This window comes from Engystomops pustulosus, chromosome 1 (genome assembly GCF_040894005.1).
Source record: "Engystomops pustulosus chromosome 1, aEngPut4.maternal, whole genome shotgun sequence".
NCBI classification, from domain to species: domain Eukaryota; kingdom Metazoa; phylum Chordata; class Amphibia; order Anura; family Leptodactylidae; genus Engystomops; species Engystomops pustulosus.
In genome coordinates, this window is record NC_092411.1 from 66,558,796 (window position 1) to 66,583,536 (window position 24,741).

Below are 24,741 nucleotides of genomic sequence, written 5' to 3' on the forward strand. Positions count from 1 at the left end.
ATATTCACACAATGGAAACATGTTTCTCACAATGATGCACTGGTTGAATACATAATCTTTCTGAAATATGTGGTCACTTTGCAGGAAAGATATTAAAAGAAACATAGGGAGGAATCAACGAGGTCTTCTGATTATTTATTCATATAGTTTTTAATGTTTGTAACTATTTTTAGGTAATGCAAATGAATTACTGATAATGGGAAGACGAGGAGGTTCCCAAGAGGATGTTACTGTATGGCATGCACCTAGATCCTTTATGACAAATCATCATATTATGTACCAGTAGGTGGTCTAGTCTATGGTGCCTTAATGCCTTCCACCCCAAAATAATACAGCACTTATCAACATCTACCCATCAAAGTACAATATGACAGTTAAAGAGCAGTAAAGAAGATATAAAATCGCTTTGAAAAAACGTTTTTGAAATAAAAGTTTTCTGTTGGGAAAAAGTTTTGTTGTAAAAAGGCCAGAATGGGCTAAATAAATAGATAATATAAAACATTATTCTTCTCAATGAACCGAATTCTAAAGCATTCCTGTGTTCACCCAAAGTAGAGTCACTATCTGGTAACTGGTAAAAATTGAAACACTTATGATACAGGTTTATTAGTTGATTATAGATTTTTTTTTAATTAAGTAAAATTACCCATTTGAAACAAAATTGAATCCCTTTATTAAAAAAATGAGTTATTATATAGATGTTTCTACACACTGCATCAAAGAAATGTGAACTAATTTATACATACGATTTGAAGACTATGATTTTTCATAATGTTACATATTGTTATTACATATTGTTATTTTTCATATTTGTTACATTGTCCATTTAACTGATGTATTAGATTTGTCACCTCGGACTTGGCTACGAGGGTAGCGTTTTTGTTCTGGAGCTTCTGCTGTTTGTTCACTTGGAGGATTCTGGGTTTTTTGCTTGCTCACTGGCATTGGTTGTGGAAGTACATGTTTTGGAAATCCCTTGAAGAACCATGCTCCAGATCTTTTCCATACCTGAAGATGTCATGAAAAGTGTAAATTAAGATCTTTTATTAAATAACATTTCCAACTTTTTTCATAGCAGTCTGCATTAAAATACGCTTGTACCACTTCAAAGTAGTTTTGTTACTTTTGTACTTATATGTGTTCTCGTCTTAATGTAATGTAATGTAAACCCCTTATGAAAAGTACATCCCCTGGCATTAATGATTTAAATAAATAAATAGAAATTGATGTTAAAACCTTAAAAAACTGATGGGAAAACCCCCCTAAGAAAGTCTTACGACAGTGTTGCCACAAACAGTTTTAGTATGAAAAAGTGGAGGCGAGCTATACTCTGATGAGCCCAATTGAAAGCATCTAACCTGCACATCCATACGAATTAGGTTTCGGTGGTGAATTTCATTTTATACATTTTCTCTGACACTTATATTGTGATGTGATCTGTCATGTCATATATTCTATATACCTATAGTTCTTCACTCATACTCACACATTTAAACACTTACACACATATGCACACATACAAACATGTAAACATCACATGCATACACACATACTATATATAAACACACCATACACACATCACACATATACAGCATATATACATGACATACATGTTATATAAATATTATGCTGTACAATGTGCAGCATAATATGTATAAAATGGTGCACATCCTCTATTCTTTAGTGTCAGTTAGGATGGGGCCCCCTGAGTTCTGGGCCCCATAACAGCTGCTAGAGCTGCTACCAGTGTAGTTACACCCCTGTTGAATTCATATATGTGGGAAGAAAATACAACCACTATGCTAACAACTTAAGCAAAGACAACCCCAGCTTTATGCACGCTAAAAATATGCTGAACATAACATTGAATAAGGAAGACAAAGAAAGAGGGCAGCTATACAGACTATATAAGCCAGTCCTCTAGAGTATGCTCTCAGCCAGCTAATACAGGGAATAAATAATTCTAATATTGATAGACTATCTGTACAACCACATCTATATGTGCTACTTACCTCACGTTGCTCACTACATATTTTGCAAAGCCAGATGGAGTGAGGGCGACTGTTGGTCTGTACTCCACACTTTGTGCAAACATTCTGTTAAAAATCAAGAATAATATTGTAATGTACTCTACATACACATAACACTGAGTCTTAAAGTTTGTGTGTCTATATGCAAGACACACTTTGCCTAAATCAATAGAACAAGTGCACTTAATAAACCTCGTAATATATATCTTATAAGAGAATGTGTCTCTTTCACCACTGACTAGACCCTTGTGTTTACTCCATCTCTGCTGAATTTTGCAAAATAGACAGAAGTCTATTGGGGTATAATTACATAATATTTATACGCAGTTAATCACAGCAGCTGGGTCTACACCCCCTCTTCAGGAGGAGCTAATACAGAGCCTCCAGACAGTAATAACTGCTTGAAAATGCTAAATATTAGTTAGTAAAAGTCTACTTGTGCAAATGTGAATTATATACCATTACAGGCAGTCCCTGGGTTACGTACAAGATAGGTTCTGTAGATTAGTTGAACTTGTAAGTAGGAGCTGTATATTTTATAATTGTAACTTCAGGGAAATTTTTTTGGTCTATGTGACAATTGGATTTTAAAAATGTTAGGTTTTCATAAGAACCCTAAAGCTTTATTACAGACTCATTTGGTAACTGTTACAACTGATCATTGTAGCCTAGGGCAGTGGGGGCGAACCTATGGCACAGGTGCCAGAGGTGGCTCTCAGAGCCCTCTATATGGGCACCCTTGCCATCATCCCAGGGTAGAGTTTGCCAAAGGGACTCAAGGCCTCTTGCAGTCCCAGGCAGCTCAGGACCCTAGAAGGAAGCTACAATGATAATCCAAACTTCTTCTCCTCCTTTCTACTGTACTGGTGTCTTCAGGTGCCTATACAATTTGAACCTGTGAAAGAGCAGGGAGTAATAAGTTACTGCTTAAATTGTCACATTGGCACTTTGGGAAAAATAAGCAGGTTTTGGTTGTAGGTTAGGCACTCGGTGTCTAAAAGGTTTGCCATCACTGGTCTAGGGCTAAACTCCAGTAAATTATCAACATTCACAAGTCTGTTTATAACTAGGGGTCATCTGTAAGTCAGACGTTCTTAAGTAGGGGACCGCCTGTAGTTTGCAGGCAGGATACATTGCTTATGCTCTTAAGTGCAAAAAAAAAATTTAAATAAACAAACAATCTTTGAAATTTGTTTATAAAAATTACTTTCACTTTAGAAGATCTCTACAGTATGATCTCATATACAGTATGATAACTTGCTTATTAGAAATAAGGATAATAACCTTTTTGCAGTCTTCACAAACAACACATTTTGATCCAGGCAAACCCAGTTGTTCCCCACAAAGTATGCAGCGATTAACACCATCACCAGACACCGTCTTCCTCATATCCTCCAACCGGTCAACCAATCGCCTAAGACAGAAGATAAGTAGCTACATTTACCTTCATATAAAAGCAAGTATATTCTGTACAGTACTTTTTAAAAAAATATAAATACAATTGCCATGTAAATCAAAACCTTTTTTCTCTGGGTCAGTACAAATATACAAATACGATGATACCAAATTTCAAAACAATACCTACATATGCAATATTAAATCTTCTTTGAGGAAAAACTGTTTGCTTTGTCACTCTCACATGATGAATGATTTTAAAATGTCATTTTGAGCATTGCCATTTTTTTTTTTTTTCGTTTTTCATCATATGGGATAAGTACTACTATAATTTTTCAGACAGGATTGATACAGGTGTGGAAATGCCAAAATCTGAGTGCTTTGACCTTTTATTTTTAAAAGCGGTGGGCGTTTTTTGTATATAATAATAATAATTCTTTATTTATCTAGCGCACACAGATTACGTGGCGCTGCACAAAGCTTTCTAAATTGGTACCTGCCCCCTGGGGCTCACAATCTAAACAACCTAACAGTGTTTTGGAGTGTGGGAGGAAACCAGAGTACCCGGAGAAAACCCACGCAAACACAGAGAGAACATGTAAACTCTTTGCAGATGTTGACCTGGGTAGAAATCAAACCCAGGACCCCAGCCCTGCAAGGCAGAAGCGCTACTCATTCAACCACCATGCCGCACTAATTGCCGTGTTTTTGTGTATTGGGGTATTTTCTTCCTATTTTTTTTACAGCCTTCTTTTTTTTTACATTAAACTTTATTTTTAACAGTATGCATTTACTTTGTTGCACAATGGGGATACTGAATTGAAATTGTTTAATCTGTGCAGTACAGTGTATTATACTGCCAGTATTATGTCCTACTGTCGCATCAGAAAAAGTACCTTGAACTACGAACGTAAAAACCTGATACATTGGTCGAGTGGCAGGGTTACCCTTTTGATGAAAGCTTTCTATAACAGTATAATTTGTTAATAATTATTCTGTCATAGAGTAATATAGTACGTGTGCCGATCTGAGGCTACACAATTGTTGTATTTTCATTAAAAAGACCAACAATGGGTTTTTAGGTTGTTATTGTTTTGAATTAGTCCTTAACTAAAATAGAGTTAAAAGTGGGCAAATCACATACTGTAAATCAGACATTCCAAATTACATCTGGTATAAATTGTCACAGGCATGGTAGAGTAGCATACATACAAATGGATACTTATTTCCATTTTACTGATATAACATTGATATATATATATATATATATATATATATATATATATATATATATATATATATACACACACACAAACACACACACAATGGTTGCTCAAAAATATTCTAGTACACAATAAACCAAATTGAGTATCTGCTGGACACAGCCTTGATGTTAAGGGTGAATGCACAAGCCACCATCACTAAAAATAGAACAACCATGACTAGATAATTTAGTCACTCAGAAGACAAGCCCCAGGAGATGAAATTAGGAATCCCAGATTCATGGATGCTTCATGCGCTCCACTTGTGTGGTGACCTATATCCGACAAAGCAGTGAAGTATACAAAAGGAATCAAACGTTGTGTGTTTCTCTGCTTCATAGTTTGTGTTTGATGTATGTTTACTTATTGGACAAATTGCCTCTTGGGAAAATAAACTGGTTATAAATGAGAATAAACCAGAATATGTAAAACTGAAAAATACCAAATTACAGCTGATTACAAAGTGGAGCTGGGGGGTGTCCCAGCAGGGGGAAAACTATGTGACCCTTTAATTAAATCAATTTGGAACCCTAAAGCGAAGGCATTGCCTTTTGCAGCTAATTAAAACATATTTTTATTTTCTGGTTGTAGATGTTGTATACTTTTTTCTGTACATTATTATTGAGAATTGTTATCTTGCCAGGGTTTCTGGAAACAACAGCTAGAGATATGCTTTACAGCAGCCGCAGTCCTGAACATAGGAACAATAGTTTACTATGCATTTTCTGTGACCTTTACTGAGGTTATTGCGTAGTGGATAAGGTCCATCAACTACTAGAAATGGGGGATTCTGTCATAAAGAAGATAGTGGGGGAGATTTATCATAAGTCTCTTAGAGAAGAACTGTTCTAGTTTCTCATGGCAACCAATCAGAGCTCAGCTTTCATTTTCCCACAGCAGTTTATAAAATTAGAGCTGAGCTCTGATTGTATATAAAGTAGAAAAAAAAATCTCACATACCCTGGCTTCTCCGCAGGTGGAGCCATAAACTTAAGTGCTCCGCGGCGTCTGGCATGCAACACAGTCCAAGGAAACGAAAAGGGAAGCCGGGGCACATTCAGGTAAAATACAAAATTCTTTATTAAATGTCCATTAAAAACAACACACGATCCGTATAGAATGGTCGGTGTAGGTAAAGGACACCTACGCGTTTTGGTTTAATACTAAGCCAAAAATCTAATAAAGACATCTAATAAAGAATTTTTGATTTTTCCTGGATTTTTCCTGGATGTGCCCCGGCTTTCCTTTTTCGTTTCCTAGGACTGAGCTCTGATTGGTTTCCATGGAAAACTAGAATAGTTTTACCTCAGAAACTTGATGATAAATCTCCCCTGATAGAATTGTTAAACTATTATGGGGCTTAGTAGTCAAGATTTTAAATTACCATAGATTCTTAAAAAGATATATTTAACATAAAAACTTAATTGGTTGTTTTTTCCATTACACATTTCGGTCAACTGTCAATATCTCCGTTAGTGGTCATCATTACAGATAATTATGGATAAAAATGTGAATTTTTCATATATTTCAGAGGATTTTTTATACAAATGTTATAAGTCTTCATACTTAGATTTGCATTTACAAGCAGAGTATTCTGGCAAAGCTGCTAAAGAAACCCAAGGCTTCTTCCGATTTCATCTATTTGGCAGAAGGGCACAAGTAGGGGTGTGGTTATAAAAATTTTGAATAGTGTCATTTTAATAGGAAATACTGCATTAACATTAATCCATATAGGTACTTATAGAAGATCTTTTATTTAACAATCTGACCAATTTTTCTTTTCAGAAACCTTTATCAAACTCTTATTTGCCTTTTCTAAGCATAATGGTGGAGATTTATTATGCTTTCTCTGCCAGTTTGCTGGAGGAGAAGATATGGAAATCTCCCCATCCCCGCCAGTTGTCCTGCATTTCTGCCCTGTACACCACTTTGGTGCGTGAATGTCCTGGCCCATGACATTTAATTTAGTCTCCACCAAAAACAGGCAGAAACTATAGCTGAAAGCTCTTGGTGGATCCAGGACACCAGAGGGAATTTTAAGACTGCTAACCTTAATAAATTCCTCCAGTGGTCGCCAGAGGCTATCGGGGATCTTGAACAGAGCAAGGGTTAAAAAGATATTCATTTGGAGTGTTGGCTGGATGTCAGCGGGACTCTGGATCATGTTCTACCAGGCTTGCACCATTAATTGGTAAGTGATCAAACTCTCAAACTGTTACTGTGCATCTACAGATTGACAAATTAACAACATGGGAACATGATGCATTTTAAACGCCCAAATCTATTGAAAGGCTCTGGACACAGTAAATATGGGTGCAATCTCTGCCAGAATGGACCTTTTTAGACTAGGTCTGACCTGGCAGATTTTTTTGCTATACTCTTCACCAGTTTTCCACCAGAAAAGCCCCTGTCCTGAAATGCCCGAAGTGGCATGAGGGGTTGAAAATCCTCAGAAGTGGTGAGATTTGTTTGCCATAAGCAACTACAAGACCCTTTTGAGAAATTTTCCCCTAAGATTCTATTTCCGGTAGTTCTTATATTCTGTGCACCCGTGGATTTACAGGAAAAAATCTTGAACAAAGATCCTTTATTTAACATGTTTTATCTCTTTAGTATCCTCTCTCAAGCGTTACTACAAAAAGCTAGCATTGGTAGTGGTGGTAAAGGTTCATCTTTAGCCCCAAATGAACAGACCTCTACAACCTACTTTGGCACAGGAATCTGTGCATTTTAACCATTTTTTTTTTTTTTTATAAATCCGGACTGGATTTTACATTGAAAAACTACATTAAGCACAATTGTATTCTGCTTTCCAGAGCCAAAAACACACACATTGGGGCAGATTTATCTAGTGTCTGAAAGTCAGAATATTTCCAATTGCCCATGGCAACCAATCACAGCTCCCCTTTAAAATATTCATGAGCACTGGTGAAATGAAAGCTGAGCTGTGATTGGTTGCCATGGGCAACTGGAAATATTCTGACTTTCAGACTGCTTGATAAATCTGCCCCATTGTTTCCTGGTTTTTCCAAGGAAACATAAGAAGCTGATTTTTCTACTCCTAACTGTGCCTGTGTGTAGATGAAGAAAATGGTAAAAAAATCTTTATCCTTGGCACAACGCAGAGTTGGCTTTCGACCAGATATGTAAGACTCCAGGCTGGCTGATTATCTGTGCAGCAGTGCCTTGCATCGTCAATGAAGAAAGCATGCAGCCATGTCCCATTGCTATTAAAAGTCTGTTTAAAGTATACAGACCCAAGTAAGAAATCCAATTAGTCCGAGGGTGTCATGGAGCAATTGTATAGGATTATGAAATACAGCCTTTTACTCCAGAGAGCCGCACACAAAATGTGTATACATTTTGTATAGCTTTAACAGAAACTTAAATCATCACTAATCTCAACTTTGATATCAACTAGTACCAGTGAATGGAGATGTTCTTAAAAATGTGAGCAGAAGAACAGGATTTTAGCCATAATTTATTCATTAAAGATATCTGCATTATACATTTTACCAGGTATTTCTTTTAACTATGGACCTTTGGCAAATCCATCTTAAATTCTGTTTCCTTAAATAAGTGGTGATCCCCAATTCAAACAAAGTTGGGATTTTTGCCCTCTCCCCATCATCCCTGAATAATCAGATTTATTTAGTTTCAGCACGAAATATGTTTATTGGGCCCTCTATTGTCAGATGGATGTTGATGGGCACAAGTCGACAACCTGGAAATGTCCATCTGACAGTAGAGAACATAATTACACCTGTTAACTAATAAGTAAATGGATCTCAACAACGAGCAATATAATTATCATACAACTCATTCCAGGCAAACCATAAAGGGGTTCATCCATGAAGCAAAGTTCTCACATTTTAATACCCTAGTGATGTTTACAAGATATATATCATTTTTAACCCCCTTACTTTACAATTTTACTCAGTTTTATTGTGGTTTTATCGCCTATCCTCAGTGATGGTCAATGTAAAACACAATGGGGCAGATTTATCAAGCAGTCTGAAAGTCAGAATATTTCCAATTGCCCATGGCAACCAATCACAGCTCCCCTTTGAAATATTCATGAGCACTGGTGAAATGAAAGCTGAGCTGTGATTGGTTGCCATGGGCAACTGGAAATATTCTGACTTTCAGACTGCTTGATAAATCTGCCCTTATGACACTCTGAGCTCTGCCAACATACCTATAACACACAGCTCTGATATATGCCTCCCTCCTAGATAAAAACCATATCAGTCTGTAGCTTGTGGAGCACATCTCTGCACACTGTTGCTTCCAGCAGGAAGTCCCTGTGTCTGAGCTGGTCTTGTAATGCATGGGGAGGGGCAGGCAGCCACAGAATCTTGTCTTCATGAAAATACCCCTTTAGATATCTTTTATTACTTATTAATAGTATTTACCTAATTGAAAATACACTTAATTTTAAATGTTTAAACCAAATTTTACTTAGTGTTGATATCAAACACATTTCTAAAAGAATAACTCACTTTATGGTTTAACAAAATGTATAACTCAATTTAAAGGGCTTCTTCAGGCAAATAATAAACTATAGCCTTTCTAAGATCACAAAATAGTACTCACCTATCCCAGATCATCCACTACTCCAGCTTAAATGTTTCCTTGTGTCCATCGCTCACATGAAATGAGTGAAGGAGAATGGTGCAGCTAGTGATGAGAGAAACCAAAATGGGCTGAAACCAAATTTTAAAAATCTATTTAGGTCTGGGTACCAAACCCCGATCCAAACCCCCACTAATAACACCTGCTGGCAAAGTTACTGCACACCTCCACAAAATGGCAGCATTTTGCACCAGCAATTTAGAAGCCGCTGGCAAGTTAATGCACAGATTACATGCATTAAGAAGAACCCGTCATGCAAAATAACCCCCCTAAACTAAATATATTTATGTCATTAGAGAGCATTGCCTCTATCTCTTCATTGTCCCTCTACATGTCTGTAAATTTAAGCAATGAGGTCCTAAAGCTGTATGCAAATGACCTGTGAGATGTCCAATGAGTCATTAGCGTATTCAAGCTGTCCAGCTTATTCATGAGTGGGAGGCACAGCCACACCCTCAGTGCTTGACTGACAGCCTGTATAATGGTGTAATGGCTGCTCCATGTGCTTCCTGGTGCTAGTGGCCACACCCCCTGCAGCCTGTGTATATAGGAGAGATAAAACAGCTCCAGGCAGCCATGTTATAGCAGAAAATGCCAGGTACTTGTGTAACTGATGTCTGTGTCTCTTACATGTTATAGCATAACATGCCAGGTACTTGTGTAGCTGATGTCTGTGTTTCTCACATATGTATGGCAGGATGCAGCACACACACCAGCAATGCTTTACTATACATTACACACAGACATGAGCAGGGGGAGGAGGGGGGGCAGGGGTGACATCACTGCCTCTGACCATGTAACCAGACTCATTTACATAATAAAGAATATATGATTTTATAATCATTAATGTATGAAATAACTAGATAAAGGCTGGGATGGGATCCTTGTGAGCTGCTCCAAAAGGTAGAGGTGACAGGACTAGTGACAGAGACCTGATGACAGGTGTCCTTTAAGGGGGGGGAATAGCTCCCCTCAACACTAGGTGCTGCCTGTAATTGGTTGAGCAGCATGTCCCAGCATTTCTCGTGCTGGCTGAAGATTGGACTTTGTTTTCAATGTGACAGTTTCCCTTTAAATGAAATAGCATATTTTCATAGCCTGGCGCCTCCCAATAATAATCCAAACCCAGAACGTTAAGAAGTGATATAAAAGGGATTGTCTTATATGGACATTACATTGCAAAAATCAATTTCTGCATCTGGATCCACAGCATTAAGTGTAATGTCACTAAGGCTACATTCAAATCCCACTATTTGCATACGGACGAGGCACAGGTTTTGTTACCCAAAAAAAAAACATCAGCTATGATGTTTTTTTCTGTTTCATTCTGTAAAAGCTTATGCAGAATGTAGACTTTTTTATTACAGCAATCTATGGATAATGAAACAAAAAATGGAAATACTGTACAGGCAGTCCCCGGGTTACAAACAAGATAGGTTCTGTAGGTTTGTTCTTAAGTTGAATTTGTATGCAAGTCGGAACTGTATATTTTATAATTGTCGAAATTGTATATTTTTTGGTCTCTGTGACAATTGGATTTTAAAAATGGTGGATTGACATAAGAACCAGGATTAACAATAAAGCTTAATTGCAGACAACTTTGATAATGTATAGAGCTGTTTATTGTAGCCTAGGGCTAAAGTACAGTAAATTACCAATTACCAGAGGTATGTTTGTAACTAGGGGTCGTCTGTAAGTCGGGTGATCCTAAGTAGGGGACCGCTGGTATATGTTTTTATTACAAAAAGTATGCAAACATATGCAAGGAATAAGACATAAATGCTACAAAAAGAGACACAGAGCTAAAAATAAAAAACATCTTTTTTTGCAATTCTGCCACAGATCTGTGCAAACAGTATGTACCAGAGTATGCTAAAGATGAGATGCAGATGTGACTTATTTCCTGCAGATATAAAATCCACAGCAAAAACGTCTTTTCATTTTGTCCACAATGTGTACGGGATGTCGTCAATCTCATACACTACAATATTACTGTACATGGCCGTGTGCAGAAACAAGGTGCAAACAGGGGAAAGTTTGCGACCCTTTTTAGTTGGGTGGAGATGTGGAGGGTGAGAGTGCTGCTCACCCCTCCAATCTCTATAAGGAAGGAGCGGTTACGGCACAATCCGTCACGGAGCGGTGAGACACGACATGCTCGCCACACCATGCCCAATGAGGTATAAGGGGGCTATGAGCTGACTGCAATTTATGCCAAAAAAAGGCAAATCTGTGCATATACAGAATTACGTGTATAGTTACCTCCATCAGTCTGACATTATGGTCCTATCCAATGCAAAGATCAAGTATTACAATATCTATATCAGGCAGTGGTCGTAAGATGTTCTTAATAACAATACATTGATAGGAACAGTTTTTAAAATATAAAGATGATACAAGTTTACAGATTATTGCTCCTTATCAGATTCTTTTGCATTGTAAATGTCTAACACACATCAATTCCATCAAGTGTAAGCAATTACAAGCATGCGCAGTGAGTGGAAGATTTTCATTACGCATATTATAAGCTACTGCAGGCTGCTGTCAGGTAAGATATGAAGAGCACACCAGATTTTCTATTTAATTATTTATACAGCGTAGAAGCAGAATGCCTAGAATAGCTAATAAACTGAAAAGGTCCTGGCTATAAAACTAGTTTTTCAGGCATAAGCATAATGCAAAAATACATGGTATGTTAAACTGTAAATAGAAATTAATTTAAAAAAATCCCCATTTATAAACAACAATGACTTGAGCACATTCCCATGGTGAAAAACATTAGATATAGAAAGAATAAGTTATTCTAGAACACTAATGTAGGTTTTTAATCCACCTCTTCTACCAACTGTTTTCAGATGGTCTTTACTTTCTTGGGATTGGGAAATGTGCTCACTGGCAGCCAATCACTGGCTCAGATGGGATACCATACCAGCGTGCCCTGTGATTTGCTGAGTAGGCCTTTGCAGACCTTACTGTTTTGATATTGTCGCAGGAATTGGACGGCATCTAGCAGATGACTGGGCACCATTGGAAATAATAATGTAATCAATCAGGTTTTGTTTCAGTTCCATACTACACATTTAATTTCTTGAGAATCACCAACTGTAAACCTTTAGCTCATACTAAAAATAAAATCTACCATCAAAATCAAGCATGATAAACCAGGGGCATATTACATCTTATATGTGTTATTCACAGCCTCCTTCCTTTTAAAGCAACTTTTAAAATTATACTAATGAGCCACAAGTGCCTTGTTGGGCGTTATCAGAGTAATTCTGAGCAACAGCTGTAAAAGCTGTTAGACTGCCTGACCCTGCCACCTGCTCCCTCAGCACTTCCCCCTCCCTCTACCTGATGTATTCTCAAGGGGAAAAGTTCCCCTTGCCACTGTAACAACCAGTTAAGCTGCAACACTGAGGGGCTCTGGTAATGCACCCCCCCAGCCCTTTTTGTTCATTTGCATTATGTTTAAAGTTGATTTTAGAAGGTAGGAGGCCATGGATAACAACTATAAGAAGATTATCAGTGCCAGGATCAATGTGTTCCCTTGTTATGTTTGATTTTGATGGTAGTTTTCCTTTAAGATGGCAATGTGAGTAATTGTCAGCCTCAATGATAATAATCATGGAGACTTTCCCCATGACACAACTAGAAGTGGCAGGTAGCAACTTGTCTAAATAAAGATTTGTGAGAAAAACCCTATCAAGAAGTGTGATCATAGCATAATGGCGAGAATCTCAGGGCTGTTATCTCCTTTATATTTTAAGTGGCCATTTAAGGCTTTTAGAAACAACTCCCAGAATTGGAGGAATTCAACATACCGGTACCTTGTCCAACAGTTTATGGCAAACAAAGCATGTAAAAAGAAGCAACAATTAACAATTAACACCACTAAGGGCACATTCACATGGCCGTCTGCGGGGACGTACATGCGGCCGCAAATTTGCGGCCGCATGTACGTCCCCATAGACGGCAATAGCGGCGCGGCGCAGATGCGGTGCCACACATGTGTGGCACCGATCCGGCCCGCACACCGCAAAAAGATAGAGCATGCTCTATCTTTTGGCGTGTGTGTGGCCGTGCGCCGCTATTCTCTATGGAGGGAGGAGGGGCCGCCTCCTCCTCCTCTCCAGCACACGGCGTTATGCCCGCACGGCGGGCATACCGCTGTGTGAATGTACCCTAAGTGTCAGTCTTAAAACATTCCACCCAATGGGAATTAAAAGCTAATGGCAAACATAAAAATGAAGTCTGCTTTAAGAACGCGGTTTTATAAAGAAATTCATACCTATATCATAAATCACTCTTGGCAATTACTATTTGTTTAAAAAAAATTGATTGCAGTCCAAAAAATTCAATAAAGTTCTAGTTGGCAAACTAACATAGCCTAACTGGGCCAAAGCCCAAACCATTTTAACCAAGTAAGGTAATTAACATAGAATATCTTATGGTAGTCTACAATAATAATCACAGGACCCAAAATATATATTTTTTTAATTTTTACTGTGAAGTAAATAAGGAATATGAGGATTAGATTCTTGACTGGTTCAATTCAAGGCTGTGAGCCCAATAATACTGTCAGGGCTCTGAGCACTGTGTGGGTGTAAAGCAGACTGTTATAATCTAATGGTCTGAGATAACATTGACGGTTACAGATGACACAAACAAAAATAGATTTTATTAATGTAGCCTCTCGCAGAGTCACGTAAGTGTCTCTTAGAGACCAATTTATAACTGGTACTTTCCCGTTCTGGTTCCCTGGAGTGGTACACTTCCTTCTGTGCAAAACGCCTGGGAATACTTAATCCAACATGTTCTAGATATTATATATTTAAGGAAGTTCTTCCAGCAGATTACCATATAAGGCGAGAGATCAGATATAAAACTTTATTAACTGCTTCCCATCACTGTACCATGTATTCAAAATATAATTGCTATCTAGACATAGGACATGACAATTCAGTGGAAATGCACCAACGCGCGTATCTTGGTGTTAATACAGAAACAACAGTAGGTAGTGAGCAAGCTGAAAGCAGGGATTGTGGCTTCCTGGTCTGATACAAAAAACTTATACAAATTTTGTAATACTGTAAATGAGAATAAAAGGAGAAATTTCTCTGTTGCTGTGAGACATGTCTGCCTTTCAGCCCCAAACCCTCCCAAACTACTAGTAAAACCTCACTTAACATAGTACATTGATGCATGACTAGGTGAAGTAGTTTTCCAAACCCATACCCCCCACTGTATAGCCTGACAACCCCCTGACCCCAGTATATAGCTAGTCACGGGATCTTGTTCTTGTTTTGTCATGCTTCATTTTGATGGTAGATTTCCTCTAAAATGGTAGTAGCAGTTGTAACAACAGAAAGTAACCCTTTGTGAGAAAAACACTATTTACTTACCAGTCCTTAGCGCATTTCCTGATCCGGAATGTTGGACTGGAATGCATTGTGCCGCAATTCACTTAAATCGTGCGCTCAATTTCCCGTATGTGTCGCTTCCCCGATCAGGTCCGCCAGAGTTCACCTTCTTCTTCCCGGTGTATGTAAGTGCATGCCTTGCAACACAATTTGAAAGTTAAATCCTGCGCGCAGTTCGAATCTGTCGGATCGTCCGGCGGCCCCCAATTTCTGTCGCATGAAAGTTGGCACAATTACGCCAAATCCAATCGCGTGTGCCAAAATCCCCTTCTAAATACCTGCCCCAGCTGTGTGAAACCCGAAATCATTAGAATATCCGACGAAAGTCAATAACCCCCTATGTATGTACATATCCTGTAGAGTAAATTTGCACATGCCGATCTAAGGTTTAAAATCTTAGAACTTGATTTTTCAGCTACAGAAAGCTTAGACAGGGGCACCAAAGGAAAGTGGTATAAATGCTAGGGACATTATTGATTGGAATATCTTTCTATATCTGAGGTGAAAAGTGAACTGTTCTGTCCTGAGAGAATGTATATAATAGTAAATTGTAGAGCTGTTGATGAATTTCATGACGCAGTTAGATGCCATTCTTGTTGCAACATGTCAGCATTCATCAACTTATTCACTCCTAAAATATTCTGAAAATAAAATAGCTCAGACTTTTCACAAGGTGGATTCCTTAGTGATACAGAGAACCAAAGGCTTGAAAAGTCTTATCAAGTATGATATGTATATATTGTATAGCTATAATATTTCATAATATAAATACTACACATTATATAATATGATATATGTAACAGTAATAAACTAAGTAACTTATTTACTGTCAGTTTTTTGTAAAAAGCACTTTTTTACAGCATCTTCCTACAAAAAAAAAATCTAACTCTCGTCTCCTTTTCACAATGCATTTTTTATAGTGTATTTTAAGATGTTCTGCCTCAAATTTGTTCTATAAAAACACCTTTAGGTGAAAGCTGAGGCCACATCAGATTTGTACACTTCAAGATTCACTTCATTGTATGGAGCTAATCAGAATGATTCCATCCACCGCAGGATAGAGCAGCATAATGAATGAGAAGCAGATTTATTGTGTTCTTTTACAGATTTTGAAACAGAAGTTCACCTTGAAATCAGCTCCAATACAGTAAACATACAGGTGGTAAAAAAAAGTTAATGGGGCACATTCATCAATCTGTTTATAACAGTTTACAGTCTGATTAAAGTGGTGTAAAATACCTTGTGACATATTTGAGCTTTAGTTTTTAGACACTAAAGATTAGTACGACTATATTTTGGCACATTTTTCTGGTGTAAACTAAGCCAATAAGAGGAAGTTGCAAAGTTTGATTAGAGAGCAGTAACAGACACAAATGGTGTCCATTTCTCCATTGCACATTGTCTACAATGCCACATACAAAAAAAAAAACAATAAGGAGAAACACAGGTAGCACCCCTGGTGTAATACTTTCATAGGTGGAAGTCAATATCAAATTATTGATCACCTGGCGGAACCTTGTGTTTAATGCATCATAACCAGGGGGTACATTAGGATCCAGTGTCAGATAGAATGAAATTAAGTGAACTGGGTGAGAAGCGCTTTCCACACAGCTTTTTAGGGCAGCGAAGTAAATTTTAAAACTTGTTTTATTTACACAGAAGAAATACTCACCAAGGTGAGTGTACCGGTGTCTTGAGACCACATCAATCACACACCAGTGCAGCTATATAACTCATTATATAGCACGATTAAGCACTCAGCTCCCATCATCACCTAACAGTGTATTCTAGGGACCTGATGGAAAGGGTGGTACACCCCCCGAAACATGTAGTCCTTCTGTGTATAAATGAGACAATTTTTTAAAATTTACTTTGCGGACCTAAAAACTGCGGATAGAGTGTCCAACCTAACCCAGCTTTTCATTTTATCCTATACCACATACAAAAAAGGGAAATTATAAGCCACACTATTGTTGATTGACAAATAGGAAATTATAACTATAATATATAAATGTAAAGCTTGTGGGACAGTAAACAATGTCATGGCCGCACCCATGATCCCTGGTACGGAAAGCGGGTACACCCATGCCCTTCCATGTGGCGCGGTCAACCCCCCGGCCCTTACCTGTCCAACTTTCCTGCTTCCGGACTAGGCCGCGATCCTGCTACTCACTAGGGCGTGCGCGCCGGCTCTTCAAGATTTAAACGGCCAGCATCCTCCTGATCTGGCTCTGGCTAAGCCGGCTCGCCCTTATAATCCGGCACCTCTCTTCCTGCCTGGTCGGATGTTCAGCATTCTACAAAAAACTTCCAAGGCTCCCACCCCTCGCTTCCCACAGCGGTTCCTGTTGAAGAGAAACCCTTCTCAGTGATTCCTGACGCCTCCGTGTTCCCTGTCCTCCAGCGTTTCCAGACGCCTCCGTGTTCCTGTGCGTCTTCAGCGTTTCCAGACGCTCCTGTCCTCCAGCGTTCCCAGATGCTTCTGGTGGCTCCTGTGTCCCAGCGTTCCCAGACGTCTCCTAGCCACCAGCTCTCCTCCTGTCCGTTCCTGTCTGCCTGGGTCCTTTGCCAGCTACCGGCTGTTAGCTCCAGCTCTTCTGTCCTAGCCCTACTCCTGTTATCCCAGGCTCGGACTGTGTCCTACACGCCCTGTTTCCCTGGCTGCCATCGCAGGCCTAGTCGCAACCATGGAATGACCTGGTGGCACCCTGCCGCAGCAATACAATACCGCTCTGCGGTGGGCTCTGATGAAGACCGGGTGCCACCTAGACTCCGGTACCGGATTGCGGCTAGTCCCATCACCATCTCCCGCAGTGGTCCAGAGGGTCCACCGGTCCACAGACTCCTCCTTCCAGAGTTTTCCCACAGATACTCTAGTTCTGTTGTCTGTGTACCGTTAAACATAAATCATTTCTGGTCTTTAAAATATATGGGATGGATCTACAAAGCTGACCCCTGTCTCCCATAATATCAACGTATAACACTTGAAACTTAAAAGCTAAAGCATAACTAACCTTTTATCAACAATAATTACAGACTAATCACATATGCACACCCCCACTTTTTGAAGTTGAGCCTGGTCCCGACCAGCCTATCATGTCACCGGATCAGCGGGCGGTACCAGACTCAACTTCAGAAAGTGGGGTTGTGCATATATAATTAGTCTGCAGAGGTAGAAAACATGGTATAAAACTCAAGGTCCAGGTAAGTTTGGGTGGTCTACCATCAGAAATTGTGTCCTTTAACTCTGAAGTGCCCACCTTTACGCATTTCTTCATCAGGCCAGGCCTACAGATTTCTACACAGGCCTCCCGCCTTGCAGGGAATTGAAGTGACCCAGCTATCTTAAGACCCTGCTCTAACAGCATTCTGATGTGGCCTGTTTAACTCCTTAGATCCCGCAGGAAATGTGATCGCAGAATCTATGTACCTTCACAGTCGGACAGCTGGAGACCTAATGAAGGTCCCCAGGTCTGTCCAAGGCAGAGCCTGCTCGGTCCAGTCCATGGAGGTGAAGACTCTCTTAGCAGACACTTTATGAATCCTCTGTGCTATGAGATGTTGTGTGCTGGCAATGTGCTTAGATTATCAGCGTACAGGGTTTATTTAGCTTCTGAAAATTATACTGGTATCTGAAACATAGAAATAAAGAGATGACACAGATCAGAGATGAGAGATGATGATATCCATGAGATGGATATAAAACACAATGACACTCTCAGCTTTTCTAACTTGCGTATAACACACAGTCAGCACTGATGACTCCCTCCCCTTGGATAAAGACCTTGGGGGAGATTTATCACTACCTTTCTTTTAAATCTTAGAACAAAAAATTTGCTGAAATTTTGCACACTTATTTGCGACTTTTCCACATTTGCACTACAATTCGTGGTGTACTGTTTTTCAATGGATTTGTCATATTTATCTTACAAATTCAGCTGTTTAAACTGAAGTAGGATGTGTTTGCTGACTGGGACTTTTTTAAAAAGTTGCAAAAAAGTCCCAAATGCTAGATAGCACTGACCTGTCTAATATCCCCACCTTGAAAAAAATTCAGGTTAGTAAAAATTTTAAAACATTTTGGATCTAAATTGTGCAAATTTTGAGAAATGGACAAAACTGCTGATTGCATATTTTTATTTTTTTTGGAAAGACAAAAAACTGCCCGTTCGCTGTCTTTTGGCTGCAATATGCTATTATTGGCTAGAGTCCAAGCATGCCAATAAACACATAAAGCATTGCGGACAATCAAAATTAGATATGTCTTTATTTGGCTGCAACACACATTTTAAAAATGCACTTTAAATAGGAGGATGAGGTGATGCTCATGGGTTTAGCCTTAAAGAGAACCCGTAATGCAAAATAACCCCCCTAATCTAAATATATTTTCATAAACTGCCATTAGAGAGCATTGCCTCTATCCCTTCATTGTCCCTCTACATGCCTGTAAACCTAAGCAATGAGGTCCTAAATGAGTCCAATGAGTCATTAGCATATTCAAGCTGTCCAGCTTATTCATGAGTGGGCGGCACAGCCACACCCCCAGTGCTTGACTGACAGCCTGTATAAGGATGTGAGGCTGTATAATGATGTGATGGCTGCTCCATGTGCTTGCTGGTGGCCACGCCCCCTGGAGCCTGTGTGTGCATGTGTGTGCATGTGTGTGTGTATAGGAGAGATACAACAGCTCCAGGCAGCCATGTTATAGCAGAACATGTCAGGCACTTGTGTGGCTGATGTCTGTTTCTCTGTGTATTAGGATTATGCAGCATGTCAGCAGATACACTAACTATGCTTTACTATACATTACACACAGACATGAGCAGGGGGAAGAGAGGGGAGGGGTAATAGGGGTGACATCACTGCCTCTGACCATGTGACCAGTCTCATTTACATAATAAAGAATAGATTATTTTATAATGATTAATGTATGAAATAACTAGATAAAGGCTGGGATGGGATCCTTGTGAGCTGCTCCAACAGGTAGTAGTGACAGGACTAGTGACACCGACCTGATGACAGGTGTCCTTTAAAAGGAAACCTACCATTAGGAATCTACAATCAAAAGTAGACCTGATGGTAGATTGCTGCTGCCTGCCTCTGCCCTAATCTGTAATAACAATATGTAAATTAACTACAGAGGCTTCTCAGGCATGGAAAAGCCTTAGCTTCCAATGCCCAGCCAGAACACCAAAACATAACATCTAAATGATGCTTCCCTTAAGGACATCTACCACCAGGATGAAGGATTGTACACCAAGCACACTTACAGCCTTTTTTTGTAAAAACCAGGGAATTATTTATCCTGGTGGTAGATGTCCTTTAAAGAAGTCTCACTAGAGACTTCCTAAAAAAATTTTTTTTTAAATGTACCTGTTAAAATAAAGGTGGATAAAAAAAAAATTAGGCAAAAGATTGAAAGTTTGATACTCTTGAAATGTGATCACCATCTTAACTGGAGTCATACAGTTCTCAGAAGAGCATTTTGCCAGAAAATGAGGTTAATAGGAAGTTTAGCTAAAAATAAGACTTCTGTGTTATATCCACTTGTTAGACCGCAATATTATTTCTCAGAATTAAAAAGCCATGTGGAGAGTGCAAGAAGTTTTATCTTGTGTGATGACAGAAAGTAGCTAACAGGGTATGACTGATGAGCAATGAGCGATAAGCACTGATGAACGAGTGACAAATTCAGAGAGATTAGTGATGATTGTAGTATTATGAGTTTAATATAAGATAACAAGGAGCAAGAGATGACTAAGTAGCAGAAAGGATGAGTTGTGAATGATCATTACTCTGACACTTGGAACTATTTTTTTGGCATGGTAAGGGCAAGCAAAGATTTCTTAAGTCATTGAGCGTAAGAAATCCATTAAACACAAAAGCCTCACGAACCACTATGTGATATGTATGGGGGTTAGCAGATAGAGGGGTGTTTGCCGAGAGAAATCATCCCTTTTACAAGCTACGTATGACATCCTGCTTATAGAATGTGATGGCATCTCAGTTATTGTTATTATTTTAGGTTTTTCTAGTACATGTTGGAGTTGAACTGTCCTTTGGCAAATGTTTGGTTGATAAGGTGCAGAAGACACTGAATAAATACATCACATAATGTGTTTGTATATTAAATACAATGGGGGAGATTTATCAGAAGTGTCTGAGATTAAAACAGTTTTACCATATATACTCGTGTATAAGCTGAAAATCCTTGACTCGGCTTATACATGAGTCGATACAGCAAAAAAATACTTAAAAAAAAACTAACTAACCTATGTGCAGTGCTGCTCCCCCGATGTCAGCGCGGGTCCTCTTCTGTCTTTTGTCTTCTGTCTTCAGTAACATCCTGCTGGGCGCCGCCATGTTTTTCTCCCTTACAAATTTATGCGGTACAAATAGAAGTAAAACCTTAATGTCCAGAGTGACGCGTTTCGGGAGTAATCCCTTCATTTGACTGAAAAATTGGACAATGACAGCAGTGGTGGAAGTGGAAGCTAAAAAGCCACAATAATTAGCATAACAGGGAGTGGTAAAACAAACAGCCTATCAGATAAACAGATCAGCAAACATCATCAATAAAGAAAAAACTTTTTTTTAGAGGACGAGTACACTTACTTATGGAGAATTCCTGAGAAGGTTTCAGGTTCTGTGCTTTCCTCCTCTGACTCCTCTTCTTCTAGGTTTTTTCTCTTTTGGCTTAGTGGTGGGGCTTTGTATACTATCTCTTTTATACATGGGACTATTGTGTATTGAAAAACTGGGGTTTTCCTCACTTCTTGTGGTAGCCCTAGAAAAGAGATGGAATGGTTGGAAGATGGGGCCTTCCCAGTGTGGATAGTGTCCATGGGTAGACCTTTACAATGTGCAATGAAAGTAGGTGTGAAGAATTGTTGGACTTCATCAGAGGGACTTCCTGCATTGGGGCTGTTGGGATGGGTAGTAAGTATAGTCAAATTTAGGTCTATATTTGAGGTGGAATCAGTATTGAATCTACCAGAGGGTAAAATGGGTTTTTGAAGATGCAGATTGGGTGGGTGGGTGGTCTCTATTTCTGGGTTATGTAGAGATTGTAGGGGGGGGGGGTGGATATAACTTTGTGTTTTGTGAAATGACTGGGCTTACTCTTTTGTGGGTGGTTAGATGGGAGGATTCCCAAAATGGGGGGTGTATCTGATGGTTTGAAAGTGCGGCTGTGTATGAAAGCACATTGTGTGTCCTGATATCTGTGTACCAGATACTATTATCCTATATCTACTTATTTATGATCATAATTATTATCCAATATTTATTTATGTATTAGAACCATGTATTCCCTCATTTATCCCTTTAATAGCAATTGTGTCAATTGACCTGCTGGGAACCTCTTCCATTTATGGTTTCCACGCAAGCGCACCGCTCTTCCAGACGCCGGCACTGCGGCTGTCAGCTGCGCACGCGCACAACTTCCCGGCTCCGTACCAATGTAAGCCATAGTGTGCAGGCGCCGATGCAGGCCGTAGTGCGCAGGTGCTCCACTGCCCTTTGGCCCTTCCGTAGTTTCCTCAGGCACAGGCGTCACAAGTTTTTTCACTGGCGTGCGCCGGTCTGCGCTCTCATTGCGCGGGTGCCGGCGTCCCCGCACCATCTCAGGAATTATCCATAAGTAAGTGTACTCCTCCTCTAAAAAAAGTTTTTTTCTTTATTGATGATGTTTGCTGATCTGTTTATCTGATAGGCTGTTTGTTTTACCACTCCCTGTTATGCTAATTATTGTGGCTTTTTAGCTTACACTTCCACCACTGCAGGTGCTCCACTGCCCTTTGGCCGTTCCGTAGTTTCCTCAGGCACAGGCGTCACAAGTTTTTTCACGGGCGTGCGCCGGTCTGCGCTCTCATTGCGCGGGTGCCGGCGTCCCCGCACCATCTCAGGAATTATCCATAAGTAAGTGTACTCCTCCTCTAAAAAAAGTTTTTTTCTTTATTGATGATGTTTGCTGATCTGTTTATCTGATAGGCTGTTTGTTTTACCACTCCCTGTTATGCTAATTATTGTGGCTTTTTAGCTTACACTTCCACCACTGCTGTCATTGTCCAATTTTTCAGTCAGATGAAGGGATTACTCCCGAAACGCGTCACTCTGGACATTAAGGTCTTACTTCTATTTGTACCGCATAAATTTGTAAATGCTTTTTTATTCTCAATAAAACGTCCTTGCCTTATGGTGTGAGTCGAGGCAGTTAAATTTTGGCATTTCTGGTGTAGACACTCCACCGTTGTAAGGCCAGTTTAGCGCCCCACCCAGAGCCCAATCTCTTTTTTCTCTTATTGCCTTTTTGATACCGGTCCACTACTGTGGGTACCGGTTTTCCTAGGGACTGTGGAGCTGCAGGAACTACCTGGACTTTGAGGACTTTCCTTTGGATATTACACTGCATACCACCAAGTGGTAAACAGGTGAGCAGTATTGCTTACTCCTTACAGAACACTACGCCAACGGTATCACACGAGGCGCCGTCCTCTTGTTGTTTTTTTTTTTTTCTCTTTGCATACACATGAAGGACATGGCGGCGTCAAGCAGGATGTTACCGAAGCCAGAAGAGGAGCCGTGCTGACATCTGGGGAGCACCACTGCACATCAGGGCCACCGGTGGGTGAGTATATCATTTTTTTCTTTTTAGTACTCGGCTGGCCGTATACTACTGTGGGCAAGCTGGGCTGGCTGTATAATATTGGGGGCAGGCTGGGCTGGCTGTATACTACTGGGGGAAGGCTGGGCTGGCTGTATACTACACGGGGCAGGCTGGGCTGGCTATATACTACACAGGGCAGGCTGGGCTGGCTGTATACTACACGGGGCAGACTGGACTGGCTGTATACTAGTGGGGGCAGGCTGGATTGGCTGTATAATACACGGGGCAGGCTGGGCTGGCTGTATACTACTGGGGGCAGGCTGGGCTGGCTGTATACTACAGAGGGATGGCTGGGCTGGCTGTATACTACTAGGGGCAGGCTGGCTATATACTACTGTGGACTTGCTGGCTATATACTACTGGGGGCTTGCTGGCTATATACTGGGGGGGGTCTGTGATCAATGCATTTCGCACCCTCAGCTTATACTCGAGTCAATAGGTTTTCCCAGTTTTTGGTGGTAAAATTAGGGGTCTCGCCTTATACTTGGGTCGGCTTGTACGCGAGTATATACGGTAGTTGTTTATGGCAACCAATCAGAGCTCAGTTTTAATTTTTAAACTGATGTGGGAAAATGAAAGCTGAGCTCTGACTGGTTTCCATGGGCAACTAGAAAGGTTCTGCTCTCCGACACTTCTGATAAATGTCCCCCAATAAATACAAATAGTAAATCAGGAAAGTGGAAGCACTTATTCACCCAAATTAAAAATAACCTATTTTTTTGTTAACTTTTTATAGTATGATGTTATATTTATGTGACTGCTCCAATTATCAACATACTATCTATATAAAAATGGTGAAAAAGAATATGATAGATTATCATGGCATCCATCAGTAATTTAGGAATGGATAGTCTGCCCTTGTTGTCTTAGAGTAATTGCATCTGTCAAGATTAGAAAGACACAGCAGCAATATAATTCCAATTTATTCTGCTTGTCAAATATATAGAAAGTAACAAGTGCCTTCACAATTATGCCCACACAGACCAAGTATAAAAGGGCAAAATCTGCATTTGTACCAACCCTGTATAAGATATTCACAGCAGTGAAAAAGAAACAAGATCTGTGAGGTTTGGCAGTTTTCATAGCCCGAAGACAAGTTTCTTTTTATAGGATTTGTTTTCTCATTAGCCAATTTACAGTATACCTTCAGTTTAGGTTGGTTTGTCATACATAAACACAGCAATCCTGATCAGTTTACCACATTTCTAAAGAATTGTGTATCATCTTAAAACTATAAATACATGGAGATAAATCCACATGTCCAGATCACAACGGCTTGGATACCGCAGACAACTTATGTATTTATCCTAAGAGAGGTCCTTTTTCCATGT

At 39.6% G+C, this 24,741-nt stretch overlaps 1 protein-coding gene across 5 annotated transcripts in view; it reads right to left on the reverse strand.

Moving 5' to 3' along the window:
• RPH3A (rabphilin 3A) overlaps positions 1–24,741 on the reverse strand; it is a 181,801-nt gene that overhangs the window by 84,130 nt on the left and 72,930 nt on the right. For all 5 annotated transcript variants that reach the window (XM_072142713.1, XM_072142722.1, XM_072142704.1 and 2 more), the window contains 3 exons: positions 3,315–3,444; positions 2,013–2,096; positions 852–1,008 (listed from right to left, as the gene is read on the reverse strand). In XM_072142713.1, coding sequence (XP_071998814.1) covers positions 852–1,008; positions 2,013–2,096; positions 3,315–3,444 — 371 coding nt within the window. The remainder of the gene's footprint in view (positions 1–851; positions 1,009–2,012; positions 2,097–3,314; positions 3,445–24,741) is intronic.